This window comes from Dreissena polymorpha, chromosome 9 (genome assembly GCF_020536995.1).
Source record: "Dreissena polymorpha isolate Duluth1 chromosome 9, UMN_Dpol_1.0, whole genome shotgun sequence".
Taxonomy (NCBI): domain Eukaryota; kingdom Metazoa; phylum Mollusca; class Bivalvia; order Myida; family Dreissenidae; genus Dreissena; species Dreissena polymorpha.
This window is the reverse complement of record NC_068363.1, coordinates 49,733,153-49,748,591: the sequence shown is the minus strand read 5'-3', so window position 1 is coordinate 49,748,591 and position 15,439 is coordinate 49,733,153. Positions and strand designations below refer to the sequence as shown.

Sequence of the window (15,439 nt, the reverse complement as noted above, 5' to 3'; positions counted from 1 at the left end):
GTTAGCTAAGATGAGAAGGTGTTTGTTTTTAGCAGAAAAAGAAGAGTTTATCACAAGAAAATTATTGTCCATTGATCAATTGCATTTATTTCAATAAAATTATTATCTTTGAACACCTTAATTTTTGTCTCTAAATTTTCGGACACCTGAATATTTTTTGTATTAAAATTTTTGGACACACAATTTTTTTAATTTTATTTAAGTGTCCGAAAAATTGGAGTTATTATGGTATTTCATTTCCTGGCCATTATGACTGCATGAAATTTAAGAAACTTCAGACAATGTGTCTCGTATAACTTGCAAGTCAAGGTCACACTCCATGTTCCTTACTGAATATACCATACATATGTGGATAAAATGATTTCCAAAATATTACTCCCTTGTGCATGGGGAGAACATTAAAAAATAATGCAATTTTGTAGGGTAGGTCAAATAATGAAGGATGATAAAAAAATGCTTTTGTTCCATTAACAATGGTCTTGTAAAAGGTGTCTGTTGACGAACATCGACTAATGATCTTTAAGTACAGGAAATATATCCCATTCACATATGCAGACATTAATTTAATTTGCACTACATTGAAAGTCGTTTAGTGGCCCATGTTGGTAGTGTCCCTGTAAATGTATAACCAGTGCAAAACATTTGCATAAGTATCTTTCCTGGTTGTGGTAAAGTCAGAGATTGGTATTGTGACGCAAACATTGAACAGTTATTATTATAAGTAGTAAAATGATCTTTGATACAAACGAAGATTACAGTGATATTTTTAATTTTTATACTTATGAAAATACAGATTGGTTTTAAATAACTATGATTAACAATTATCAATAATTAACAATTGTTTAGCTTTTAAGATAAAGCATAATGTTTAACAACAGCCTACCAAATAAACATAACTTTTTAAGAGACTACAAATGCGTAAAAATACGTATCTTAGTGGTATAGGGTTTAAGCCAATATTGCATCAAAAGTTACCCGCACAATAAATTCATTTGTATGCTGTGTGGCCCCAGATTAGCATGTGCAGTCCACATAGATCAGCTTTTATGGTATTTTTGGTTTAAAGGAAGTCTCTGAGTGGCAATCTGTAAGTTTAAGTGGAAAGTGTCATTTCTTGTTGGCTTGTTCACAGGCTTAACTTAGAGGGCGTTGTACGCGCATGCATTAATTCCCATAATGGCAGAAGGGGAATTTTATGTTTTCATTTTTTTTTATGGTCAGTTGGGCATATTTATAATAAACATGTGCTCATTAATTTTCAGGACATAATGAAGGAACTAGAAAATGAACGGGAACGTCGATGGAAAGCGGAAGTGGCAGCCAAGAAATTGGTTGAGCACTTAAAAACTCTCACCTCAAAAGGTAACAAAATGATATGTTATGCATTATTTTGGATGATATGTGTCGTGTTCTGAGAAAACTGGGCTTAATGCATGTGCGTAAAGTGTCGGACCAAATTAGCCTGTGCGGTCCGCACAGGCTAATCAGGGACAACACTTTCCGCTTAAATTGGATCTTTGCTAAGAAGAGACTTCATTTAAACGAAAAATACCATAAAAACGGAAAGTGTCGGACTGCACAGGCTAATCTGGGACGACACTTTACGCACATGAATTATGCCCAGTTTTCTCAGAACGCAACTCATATAGAGAATAGACACTGATAACCTGGCATCAATGCTCCAAGGTTGGCACTGACTTTTGATCTGTTACAAACACCAGGATTGTCCACTGGTAGTGCATCATGGTCCTTCTCTGAGATTTTAGGCTTAGATATGATAATGAGACTTTATTTCATACATTTTGATTCCAAATTTTTGCTTCTCTTTTCCCTCTTCGAAGAGGGGGTATATTGTATTGCTCATGTCGGTCGGTCAATTGGTCCGTCAGTCCGTCGGTCGGTCTGTCTGTCCACCAGATGGTTTCCGGATGATAACTCAAGAACGCTTATGCCTAGGATCATGAAACTTCATAGGTACATTGTTCATGACTCGCAGATGACCCCTATTGATTTTCAGGTCACTAGGTCAAAGGTCAAGGTCATAGTGACTCGAACCAGTAAAATGGTTTCCGGATTATAACTCGAGAACGCTTACGCCTAGGATCATGAAACTTCGTAGGTACATTAATCATGACTCGCAGATGACCCCTATTGATTTTCAGGTCACAAGGTCAAGGTCACGGTGACTCGAACCAGTAAAATGGTTTCCGGATGATAACTCAAGAATGCTTATGCCTAGGATCATGAAACTTCATAGGTACATTGATCTTGACTCGCAGATGACCCCTATTGATTTTCAGGTCACTAGGTCAAAGGTCAAGGTCAGGGTGACTGGAACAAGTAAAATGGTTTCCGGATGATAACTCAAGAACGCTAACGCCTAGGATCATGAAACTTCATAGGTACATTGATCATGACTCCCAGATGACCCCTATTGATTTTCAGGTCACTAGGTTTTTTTAGCGAGGCTGTTTTCGGAGAAAACCCGAGCTATTGTCATAGCCAGCTCGTCGTCCGATGTCTGCTGTCCGCCGTAGGCGTCGTGCTTAAACCTTAACATTGGCCATAACTTTTTAAATATTGAAGATAGCACCTTGATATTTGGCTTGCATGTGTATCTCATGGAGCTGCACATTTTTAGTGGTAAAATTTCAAGGTGAACATCATCCTTCAAGGTCTAGGGTCGATAAAACCAAGTCAAGGGAAGTAATAAGCTTTAAATGGACATAGTTATCTGACCTGCCCACCTATATATTTTTGTTAAATAAATCCAAGCGGCACAGTAGGCGGCATTTTGTTTCTGAAAAACACATTGTGGTAAAAGGTCAAGGTCATCCTTTACGGTCTATGGTAAAAAATACAGATTTAAGGGAAGTAATAAGCTTTAAAAAGGGAGAAAATTATTCAATATTGAACATAGCCACTTTATATATTTGGCATGCATGTGTATGTGTGGTGAAAGGTCAAGGTCAATTTCATCCTTAAAGGTCAAAGGTCAAAGTTTGAAATATTGAAGATAGCAACTTGATATTTTACCTTCAGGTGTATCTCATGGAGCTGCACATTTTGAGTGGTGAAAGGTCAAGGTCAAGTTCATCCTTCAAGGTCAAGGTCAAATGTCAAATTTTGCAATATTGAAGATAGCAACTTAATATTTGGCATGCATGTGTATCTCATGGAGCTGCACATTTTGAGTTGTGAAAGGTCAAGGACAATGTCATCCTGCAAGTCAAAGATAAGGGGGGGGGACATAGTGTTTCACAAATACATCTTGTTTTGAAATGTATCCCACAATTAACTTTTTGCTGCATTTACTTCAATACAAAGGCAAATGTTTTCATGCATTTCGTTAACAACAGTATTGACCAGAATTGATTTGAAATAAATTTGAGTCAGTTAACAGTTAATGTTCATGTCAAGCATTACAGGTTTTCTGTTTTGCGTAACCACGTGACTGTAATAAAATTCATCCTGAAAAATTACAAAAGGTTCTACAGAGTTTATGATCTGAAAGTATTGTTTCATGCACGCTTTACACATGAATGGATTGGATGCAATGTGATTTGCTTGTTTTGCACACACAAGCCTTTTAAGTGTACATTAGCCATTTTCTCAGTAATTTTGTGCATGCAACCTGTTTACTAGGGTCACTTTTATCAGTCTTGCATGTTTTTATGCCCCCAGTAGGGTGGCATATAGCAGTTGAACTGTCCGTAAGTCAGTATGTCAGTATGTGTGTATGTGTGTATGTCAGTCTGTCCGTCCGAAAAAAAAATTTAACGTTGGCCATAACTTTTGCATTATTGAAGATAGAAACTAGATATCTGGCATACATGTGTATCTCTTGAAGCTGCACATTTTGAGTGGTGGAAGTTCAAGGTCAAGGTCATCCTTCAAGGTCAAAAGTCTACTATATGACGTCTGTCTGTCCGTCCAAAAACTTTAACATTGGTCAGAATTTTTTCACTATTGAAGATAGCAACTTGATATTTGGCATGCATGTGTATCTCATGGAGCTGAACATTTTAGTGGTGAAGGTGAAGGTGAAGGTCATCCTTCAAGGTCAAATGTCAAATATATGGCGTCTGTCCATCCGAAAACTTTAACATTGGCCATAACTTTTTTAATATTGAAGATAGCAACTTGATATTTGGCATGCATGTGTATCTCATGAAGCTGCTCATTTTGAGTGGTGGAAGTTCAAGGTTCATGAGATACACATGCATGCCAAATATCAAGTTGCTATCTTCAATAGTGAATAAGTTATGGCCAATGTTAAAGTTTTTGGACGGACAGACGCCATATATAAGACATTTGACATTGAAGGATGACCTTGACCTTCACCTTTCATCACTCAAAATGTGCAGCTCGGTGAGATGCACATGCATGCCAAATATCAAGTTGCTATCTTCAATATTGAAAAAGTTATGGCCAATGTTTAAGTTTTTCGGATGGACAGACGCCATATATATGACATTTGACCTTGAAGGATGACCTTGACCTTCACCTTTCACCACTCAAAAATGTTCAGCTCCATGAGATACACATGCATGCCAAATATCAAGTTGCTATCTTGAATAGTAAAAAAGTTATGGCCAATATTAAAGTTTTTGGACGGACAGACAGACGCCATATATGAAACATTTGACCTTGAAGGATGACCTTGACCTTCACCTGTCACCACTCAAAATGTGCTGCTCAGTGAGATGCACATGCATGCCAAATATCAAGGTGCTATCTTCAATATTGAAAAAGTTATGGCCATTAAAGTTTTCGGACGCACGGCCAGACTGACATACATGTACACACATACACACATACACACATACTGACATACTGACACACTGACGGACAGTTCAACTGCTATATGCCACCCTACTGGGGGCATAAAAAGAAGGAACTCTGACACTTATACCTACACAATCGAGTGTAAGAAACCACTAAAACAATACCATGTTATCTCCAAATATTTCAGAGCAATCTCTCACATATTATAGCTTTTAATGCCTGGCCATATTCTGGTGACATAGGCAGCAACATATTTCATCTCACAGAAGAGCAGCAGTTGAATGTGGTTCAGCCTGGGCAACTGAATATAGTGTGTCTGATTGTTGGGGACATTTTTCCAACGTGAATTTTAACCCTTTCCCCGTTAAGAAGCAAAGTGAAAATTGCTTTTGTAACCAGCATAAAACCAGAACAGCCTGCAAGTAACTCACAGTCTGTTCAGGTTTATGTTGTTTGCTGCTCATTAGTAATTAAGGGTTGGAAAGCTTTTAAAACTTGAATTTAGTAAAAAAGGTATTAAATTAAATGTAACTTTGTTTTTAACGATTACAAATGCATACAAATACGTAAGTCATAAAGAGTTAAATGTAGATTAGTGAGATAATCATTAAAAACACTCTTTTACTGTCCTGCCCTTGCCTCTTTTGTATCTTTTTATGCCCTTGGTAGGGTGGCATATAGGGTCTAGGGTCGAAAAAACAAATCCAAGGGAAGTAATAAGCTTTAAATGGACATAATTATCTGACCTGCCAAATTATATATATTTTTTAATAAATCAAAGCAGTGTAGTAGGCAGCATTGTGTTTCTGACAAACACATTGTTGTAAAAGGTCAAGGTCATCCTTCAAGGTCTAAGGTCAAAAATACAAATCCAAGGGAAGTAAGAAGCTGTAAAGGGAGATAATTATTCAATATTGAAGATAGCAACTTGATTTTTGGCATGCATGTGTATCTCATGGAGCTGCACATTTTGAGTGGTGAAAGGTGAAGGGCATACAAGTATCTTAGGTACTTTAAGGTTACCTGTGAATCTACAGTCACGTTAGTGGCTTATAATTATTTGCTACTAAAAATAGAGATTAGGTAACACTTTAAGTGATTTACATTACACTTATTTTCAAATAGTAAAAAGTTTTATAATCTAGCGTTATAACGTAACAAACATTACAGTATGCAACAAAAAACTTAAAACAAATCAAATACAGAGCATATTTGTTTAAAAAGCAGTACCTGGGATTATTAATCTGTTTACAATTTCAGAACACGTCTCAAAAATGCACTGCTTGTACTTGAAAGTGACGATATTAACAATGAAGGACGTCAAAGGAAGTTATTGCTTCCTACAAGGGAGATTCAATAAATGTCAATTGTTTGAGCTGTGTTGATATTCCTCCATAAGTGCGTTAATTAAAGTCCTCTTACGCAATTCACAGATTATGCGTTTCGATGTCATGGTAAAGATGATTTGACCAATAACACAGATTTTTAAAGCATTTTAAAGATGCCACAGCCTGATGGACAATTATGAGCGATTATGTGAATGTTTAAAGTTTCAACAAAATCAAAATCAATGTCATTCGTTTCTAAAATATCAATTGTCATTTTGTTCAATTGCGTGCTTAAAATTCCGATCAAATCTTTTTTGATCACCATATTTATTAAAAACCAGAGAAGCCTGCGAGTAACATTTTACTGGAAATATGTTTTTATCTTTAAATGTAATTTTACTATATGCAAAATAAAATCAAAATAAAACTAATTAATTTCTCTTCATTATGAATTACTGCAACACTACAGGTATTAATTTAAATCTATTGTTAGAAGAATTGCTTTTTGCACTACATAGACATTTGGGGAGTGTGATTTCAGTGTCTGGGGTGGGGGCGGGTGGAGGTGGAGATGTGTTGAAAAGAGAGTAGGCAGACAAAAGTTAATTAGTTTAGTGTTTTCTGATATCCTTCAAATATAACATCTTCATTGGTAAATTTTTGATATGTCTGCACACTAAAACTAATAATTTTAGTTGCAACTTAGTAAAAAAGGTTAATTAGTAAAAAAAAATACACCTTGTATTTTAATTGTTCTTGCTCTGTAAATAATTAAAATAATAAGTATGAGCTTATACTCATACAGGTAACATTAATATCCTCAAATTATCAAGTAGATAGCACCACCAATATATAATAAAAATTGCTTGTTGATGTATATATTTTTGTCCTTGGGAAATGCAACTATGTTGATATTTAAACCCTTAAATTGTTGCATTGAACAAAGGTGTCAGATAAGGTTTCACTTTAAAGCATTTAACTGGGCTCCCTTCCCTAAGTATATAGTTTGTGCTGGATTGGTCATGATTGTCGGCTTGGGTACTATACCTAAATGTTTCCCGGGTACTCTAAAATATATTTGAATGTACCCCGGACACAGAAAATATACAAAAAGAACGCGGGCATTGTAACGCTATATTAGTCGTTGTTGGCTTTGTTTTAAATGTAATATGTTCATATTTGTGTAAATTTTTGTAAAATGTCCTCTATATTATTGAAACTCGTACTAAAAAAAGAATGTTGATTAACCCATTTATGCCTAGCGTCTAGAAAAAAGGCCTTGGCAAACAGCGTAGACCCAGATGAGACGCCGCATCAGAGTCTATGCTGTTTGCTTAAAGGAATTTCTGTAAGAAATATTCTAAATATAGAAATAAATATACTAGACATCCCTAATTTTGGAAATAAATTGATCCAATTTAGAAGGATGGGAGAGTCCACTAGGCATAAAAGGGTAAAGGTTTTTTTCAATTAAGAGAATGACCAAATGTTGTTTATTATTCCGTAGTGCTTTGTACAACATCAGATTTTTTGGCAGGAACATAATTCGGGTCCAGTCTAAATTGACCGGCTGCGTTTTAGTATATTTTTTGTACCCGGGGAATATTTAATTATACTTAAAGAGTTAGCGGGGTTCATTTGAGTAGTTCCCAAGCAGACATTGACCAATGGAGCATAATTTGCATGCTGAAACATTTTAACTGCTCAGTAAATTACAAGTTTTGGTAAGTTTTTCAGTGTTGCACTTGAGCAGTACCTCCTTTATAGTTTGCTTAATGGAACCAGTATCCCCTTGCTAGAATTTGTAAAGGGTAATTATTAAGATTAAGCTTATCTGAGCTTGTTAATTAAAGAAACAGCTCATCAACAATCTAGAAGCCACATTTTTTGTCAAATCTTCATGAAACTTTGTTAGAACATTTGTGCAGATGGTATCTTGGGAAAGGTCAAAACTGGGTAATGATAGATCAAAAACTATGTTAAATGGTAAATTAAAGAAAATGCTTCTTAGCAACCTAAAACTATGTTTTCGCTCAATCTGTATGAGGTTAGAACATTTTTTTCCCACTGATATCTCAGCCAGGTTAAAAACTGGGCTATAAAGGGTCAAAAATTAGGTTGCTACACATGCGTCAAATAACTGGAAAAGCTTGTGAACACTTCCTGCTTAGAACAGATTTGGACCGTGCTCTGTGAAAAGGGGGTTTAATGCATATTCGTAAACTTTCCTCCCAGATTGGCCTGTGCAATCCACAAAGGCTAATCAGGGACAACACTTTCCACTTTATAAAATCCAATTTAGGCGGAAAGTGTCATCCCTGATTAGCCTGCTGTGCAGACTGCACAGGCTAATGTGTGATGATACTTTACGCACATGTAATATTAAAACCCTTTTTTAAAGAAAGAGCACAGCACATTTTATTTCCTTGATGTCTCTGCTGATTACTTAAGGTCCTTTATCCCTCTTGTGTAAATGGTGATTACTTAAATAGCCCTGTTTTCAAGAATTTTATTGCTATTACTTTTAGTCATTGTGTTTTAGCTTCATTCTTGAAAAACAGTTTTTAAGCCATATGTGTTAAATGTCGTCCCAGATTAGCTGGTGCAGTCTGCACAGGCTCATATGGGTCAACACTTTCTGCTATTACTGGATTATAACTTTTTGAAACAAAAAATGCCATAATGCGTTAAGTGTTGTCCCTGATAAGCATGTGCAAACTAATCAGCTTTAAGGCTGTTTTTTTTTTCTTGTACAGCCAAAGAGGACGGGGACATGAAGGATCTTGCTATCGACGCCACATCCAGACTCAAGCAGACGGTCATGAATGAGCGCGAAGTGAAACTGAGACTGCAGGATGATAATGAACAACTCAAGGTAAACATGGCAGGGGGAATGAATATCATTTATGATTCTGAACAAAATAATATATTATTTTAGGAAATGTATTATGATGAAAAAAACACCTGATTAAACATTTTTAGTATGCAAATGATTGAACTAACATTTTCTTGATGCAGAAAGGGTCTTATAAAAACAAAACTTTCTATTAGTGAATGAGTATAATAAAGTTAATACTATTATTTAGAAAAATAATTCAGAACATATGTTCTTTCTGGATTGTCAGTATAAGAAGGCATTGGTGCGAAAAAGGCCTCACCTGGTGAGTAGCATTACAAATAGGGCCCCACTTATCCTGATGGAAATTGTAGTAGGTCATAATTCAAAATTTCATATCGATGGGGAAACTGGTGCATCAAACAACCCTCATCTGTTTGCCTAATTTGTCAATTCTGTCTCCGAACCACCACGCATTTCTGTTAAGCAAATAAAGTAGCTTATTATTGCGCACAATATTTAATAAACTACGTTGCTCATGCATAAAAATACTATCTTGCACTTCATTCAAGGTTGAAAGTATGATTGTATCAAAACTTCTGGGACCCTAAGAAAACTTTATATGTATCTAATTATCTCTGTTTAGCCTTTCCCACTCAGAAACAAAAGGGATGAGCAAACAGCTAGCATAGAACCAGAACAGCTGGCGAGTAACTCGCAGTATGTTAAGGTGTTTATGCTGTTTGCTTCTCATCAGTACCTAAGGTTTGGAGATAAAGCCTTAAAAACTTGAATCTAGTAAGAAAGGTCTTAAATTAAAAATAACTTTCTTAGGTACTACAAATGCGTGAAAATTGTTATATCTAGACAATATCTAGGTCAAGTTGGAATATGGGTCATGCCAGGTCAAAAACTAGGTCACGGGGTCGAAAAAACAAATCCAAGGGAAATAATAAACTTTAAATGGACATAATTATCTGACCTGCCAAATTATATATTTTTGTTACATAAATCAGAGCGGCACAGTAGGCGGCATTGTGTTTCTAACAAACACATCGTGGTAAAAGGTCAAGGTCATCCTTCAAGGACTAAGGTCAAAAATACAAATCCAAGGGAAGTAATAAGCTGTAAAGGGAGATAATTATTCAATATTGAACATAGCAACTTGATATTTGGCATGCATGTGATCTCATGGAGCTGCACATTTTGAGTGGTGAATCTACAGTCATGGTAGTGGCTTTTAATTATTTGCTACTAAAAATAGAGATTTGTTAGAGACAATTATGTTCAAGGGAAGTAATTTATATAATTATAAATCTCAGATTATATATTTCCTTACCAAGAATTTAAGTTCTTTTCACAGTTACTGTACAGATTTTTTATTTTGATTATTTATTACTCAAATGATTGATTTGTCAAAGGTTTTTGTTAAATGATATAATTATGGTTGGGTTCATTACATACCTGTGGACTTATGTCCATAGATACATGATGAACTCTGGCTATGATCTCTTTGATAAACCACAGGCCTTGGTTGTCAGTGATGTCTGACTTTGACATTGTTGACTGTCTACAGACCCCCCCCCCCCCCCCCCCACAGTTGGATTGGACAAAATCCAAGGGAAGTAATAAGCTTCAAAGGGAGATGATATCTATACCTGCCAAATGATAAATATAATTTTTATTTCAAAGCGGCGCAGTAGGGGGCGTTGTGTTTCTGACGAACACATCTCTTGTTTCTACATGTGACTCTGTTTCTAAAGGAATCACACATAATAACAAAATTTCATGGTTTGTCAATTTTGATATATGGTTTGGTTTAACTACAGTATGAAACAGGAATGACCTAGGAATGGTTGTTTACAAATTAATGCTATGTAAAAGATTGTCCCTCATCCTTGCCTCTCTCAAAACCCAGTTCTTGTTGTTTTTTTTGGCGATGTCTAGATAGGAGAGAAATACAATATTCTTTGAAAATAGAAAATGTGTTTGTTCTTTGTATTTCCTAAACTCAAGTTGACGTTTAATTAGCCAGTATAGTTATTTTCTTCCCACTCAATGTCTAAGCCTTTTTTGGTTTTAAGAGTTCTGAGGCACAATGCATATTTTGCTAATAATTGGTCTGCAGTTAAAATAAAATAAACATTCATTAGCAACTATTTCTGTAAGAAAATACCCAGACAAAAAAAAAGACTTAAGAGCTGCGAAAGAATTAATGAGACTTTTGATTGGCATTAAGTAGGCAAGAAGTGACACTTAATTTATGGGTTCATTTTAGCTTTCAGAACTTGCAAATTTTATATAGCCTTGTTGTAGAAAAAATATGACCAGTCAATTAAAGAAAATTAGGAATTGTGCATCAGGCCATCTTCAACTAGATTTGGGCAATGACTGAATAAAGGGGTGTTATTGATTGTGAAATTAGCTCACATTCAGATGGTTTGCATATCAATCATGCATTTAGCTTTGTGCAATTTAACATAACATACATTTTATGATAACTGTAACATCAAATGGATGTTACAATTGTGGTAGTGTGGAAGTGGAAAAGCAAAGATTTTTATGCCCCCAATGGAGGGCATAAAGTGATCGCACTGCCCGTCTGTCTGTCTGTCCCACTGTTTTGAAAAATGCTCGTAACTTCTATGTCGCTTTAGATGTTATCTTCATATTTGGCATGCATGTGTATATGGTCAAAGCCTTTCCATTTGCAAAATAATTTTGACCCCTTTGACCTTGAACTTTTCTGGTCTGTGTTTAGGTTTCAAAATCTGTATTTAGGTTTCGAAAAATGCTCATAACTTCTATGTCGCTTCAGATGAAACCTTCATATTTGGTATGCATGTGTATATTGACAAGGCCTTTCCATACGCACACAAATTTTGACCCCTTTGACCTTGACCTTGAACTTAGGGTCCGCATTTAGGTTTCGAAATCTGCATTTAGGTTTCGAAAAATGCTCATAACTTCTATCAAAGCTTTTTTTGGGGGCATATGTCATCCTATGGAGACAGCTCTTGTTAATTACTTTATACGATGTTTCAGACACAGCTTCAGGAAGCGGTAGAGGCGCTGTCAAAGAGCAGGTCTGTACAGGAGGAGCAGACGCGAACCATTCGAGAACTTGAAGACATGGCGAACAAGGAGGAGAGGGAGAAGATGAAGCAGCAGACACATGAGGTAGTTCAGTTACCTATTTATTTAACCCTTTGCATGCTGGGAAATTTGTCGTCTGCTAAAATGTTGTCTGCTGAATTTCTAAAGTAAGCATTTTCTTTGTTTTTTTTTCAAAGATTACTATCAGAATAGCAAACAGTTTGGATCCTGATGATACGCCACGTTCTGTGGCGTCTCATCAGGATCTAAACTGTTTGCAAAGGCCTTCAAAATTCGGTTCCAGCACTGAAAGAGTTAACCCTTTCCCCCCTAAGAAGCAAAGTGAAAATGGCTATGTGCAAACAGCATAAAACCAGAACAGCCTGCGAGTAACTTGCAGTCTGTTCAGGTTTTATGCTGTTTGCTGCTCATCAGTATGTAAGAGTTGAAAATGAAGACTTTAAAACTTGAATCTACTAAGAAAGGTCTTTAATTGAATTAAACTTTCTGATGGACTGCTAACACGCCAAAATACGTATCTAAGTGGTACAGTGTTAAAAACGTATCTAAGTGGTAAAGGGTTGAGCTTGATTTTATTGAAAGCCTAAGACTTATTGAAGTGTTCTCAAGTCTGAGCAGAATGATAAACCTAAGAATTAACAATCCCATCAATGTTTTCATGTAGCTCAGGCGATTTATTATACATCATGCTGTAAATATTTCTACAGCACAAGAAGCTGCAGGAGGCGTTGATGCGAGGCGCTGCCCTCGGTCGTGAGGTGGACCTGGTACGTAGCACATGCGAGGCACAGAAGCTGCAGATCCAGTCCTTGCAGAGTCTGTTGGCCAGTAGGGAACAGGAGCACAGGTGGGTTTAGTCTTGCATGATCAGGGCTCATCATACATGATAAGAGGTGTTTTTTTTTTTACATAAGCTGATGACAGTCTAGGTTGTCTTGGGTAATAGAAACATATCATTCCCACATTTTTATGTCCCCCACTATAGTAGTGGGGGACATATTGTTTTTGCCCTGTCTGTTGGTCTGTCTGTCTGTCTTTTTGCGCCAACTTTAACATTTTGCAATAACTTTTGCAATATTGAAGATAGCAACTTGATATTTGGCATGCATATGTATCTCATGGAGCTGCACATTTTGAGTGGCGAAAGGTCAAGGTCAAGGTCATCCTTCAAGGTCAAAGGTCAAAAATATGGGTCAAAATCGCTAATTTAATGTACACTTTTGCAGTATTTCAATATTCAAGATAGCAACTTGATATTTGGCATGCATGTGTATCTCATGGAGCTGCACATTTTGAGTGGTGAAAGGTCAAGGTGAAGGTCATCCTTCAAGGTCAGAGGTCAAATATATGTGGCCAAAATCGCTTATTTTATGAATACTTTTGCAATATTGAAGATAGCAACTTGATATTTGGCATGCATGTGTATCTCATGGAGCTGCACATTTTGAGTGGTGAAAGGTCAAGGTCATCCTTCAAGGTCAGAGGTCATATATATGTGGCTCAAATCGCTTATTTTATTAATACTTTTGCAATATGGAAGATAGCAACTTGATATTTGGCATGCATGTGTATCTCATGGAGCTGCACATTTTGAGTGGTGAAAGGTCAAGGTCAAGGTCATCCTTCAAGGTCAAGTATATGGGTCAAAATTGCGCATGTAATGTCACTTCTGCAATATTGAAGCTAGCAATTTTATATTTGAAATGCATGTGTATATCAAGGAGCAGCACATTTTGAGTGGTGAAGGGTCAAGGTCAAGGTCATCCTACGAGGTCAACATCATAAACGGGGAAATTGTGTTTCTCAAACACATCTTGTTTTTGTTCCCATGGGGTTGTATTCCAAGATAGCCACCAAATTTGCCCCTAAAACCTACAAAATAATTATGTGTTTTCACAAGTGTTGTGGCGTGTTGGTAAGTATTTAATGGTACTTGTTGATAGTGTGGTAGAAATAAAAAATATTTGTTGTTAACGCTTCCCTGATCAGAAGCAGAAGGTGTGGTCGAATATAAGTCAGTTGTTAACGCTTCCCTGATCAGAAGTGAAGGGAATATTGCTATATGCAACGGAAAAAACCCAGACAAGCCTTCATCTAACAATCAATTTGTTCAGGGTTTTATGCTGTTTGGTGCAAATCAGTACATGAGAGTTGAAAATGCAGCATTTTTACAATTAATTTTTAAAACTTATCTAGTGAGAAAGGTCTTTAATTGAATTTCATTTTCTAAGAGACTGCAAACACATCTTAGTGTATCTGAGTGACAAAGGTTTAATGGAACAGGTGGGTAGTGTTAAACGGTAAAGGCCAGTTGTGAATGGTACAGGCAGATAGTGTGGTATGGTATAGGACAGTTGTGAATGGTACAGGCAGGTAGTGTGGCATGGTATAGGTCAGTTGTGAATGGTACAGGCGGATAGTTTGGCATGGTATAGATCAGTTGTTAATGGTACAGGCAGGTAGTGTGGCATGGTATTGGTCAGTTGTGAATGGTACAGGCGGATAGTGTGGCATGGTATAGGTCAGTTGTGAATGGTACAGGCGGATAGTGTGGCATGGTATAGGTCAGTTGTTAATGGTACAGGCAGGTAGTGTGGCATGGTATAGGTCAGTTGTTAATGGTACAGGCGGATAGTGTGGCATGGTATAGGTCACTTGTTAATGGTACAGGTGGGTAGTGTGGCATGGTATAGGTCAGTTGTGAATGGTACAGGCAGATAGTGTGGCATGGTATAGGTCAGTTGTTAATGGTACAGGCAGGTAGTGTGGCAAGGTATTGGTCAGCTGTGAATGGTACAGGCGGATAGTGTGGCATGGTATAGGTCAGTTGTGAATGGTACAGGCAGATAGTGTGGCATGGTATAGGTCAGTTGTGAATGGTACTTGCAGGTAGTGTTGCATGGTATAGGTCAGTTGTTAATGGTACAGGCAGGTAGTGTGGCATGGTATAGGTCAGTTGTTAATGGTACAGGTGGATAGTGTGGCATGGTATAGGTCAGTTGTTAATGGTACAGGTGGGTAGTGTGGCATGGTATAGGTCAGTTGTTAATGGTATATGCAGGTAGTGTGGCATAGTATAGGTCAGTTGTGAATGGTACAGGCGGATAGTTTGGCATGGTATAGATCAGTTGTTAATGGTACAGGCAGGTAGTGTGGCATGGTATAGGTCAGTTGTTAATGGTACAGGCGGGTAGTGTGGCATGGTTTTGGTCAGTTGTTAATGGTACAGGTGGATAGTGTGGCATGGTATAGGTCAGTTGTTAATGGTACAGGTGGGTAGTGTGGCATGGTATAGGTCAGTTGTTAATGGTACAGGCAGGTTGTGTGGCATGGTATAGGTCAGTTGTTAATGGTACAGGCGGATAGTGTG

At 36.9% G+C, this 15,439-nt stretch overlaps 1 protein-coding gene across 1 annotated transcript in view; it reads left to right on the top strand.

Annotated features, from left to right (window-relative positions):
- LOC127846487 (leucine-rich repeat and coiled-coil domain-containing protein 1-like) overlaps positions 1-15,439 on the top strand; it is a 283,849-nt gene that overhangs the window by 152,161 nt on the left and 116,249 nt on the right. The window contains exons 11-14 of the mRNA XM_052377759.1: positions 1,263-1,362; positions 8,873-8,991; positions 11,998-12,132; positions 12,777-12,916. Of these exons, the coding sequence (XP_052233719.1) occupies positions 1,263-1,362; positions 8,873-8,991; positions 11,998-12,132; positions 12,777-12,916 (494 nt within the window). The remainder of the gene's footprint in view (positions 1-1,262; positions 1,363-8,872; positions 8,992-11,997; positions 12,133-12,776; positions 12,917-15,439) is intronic.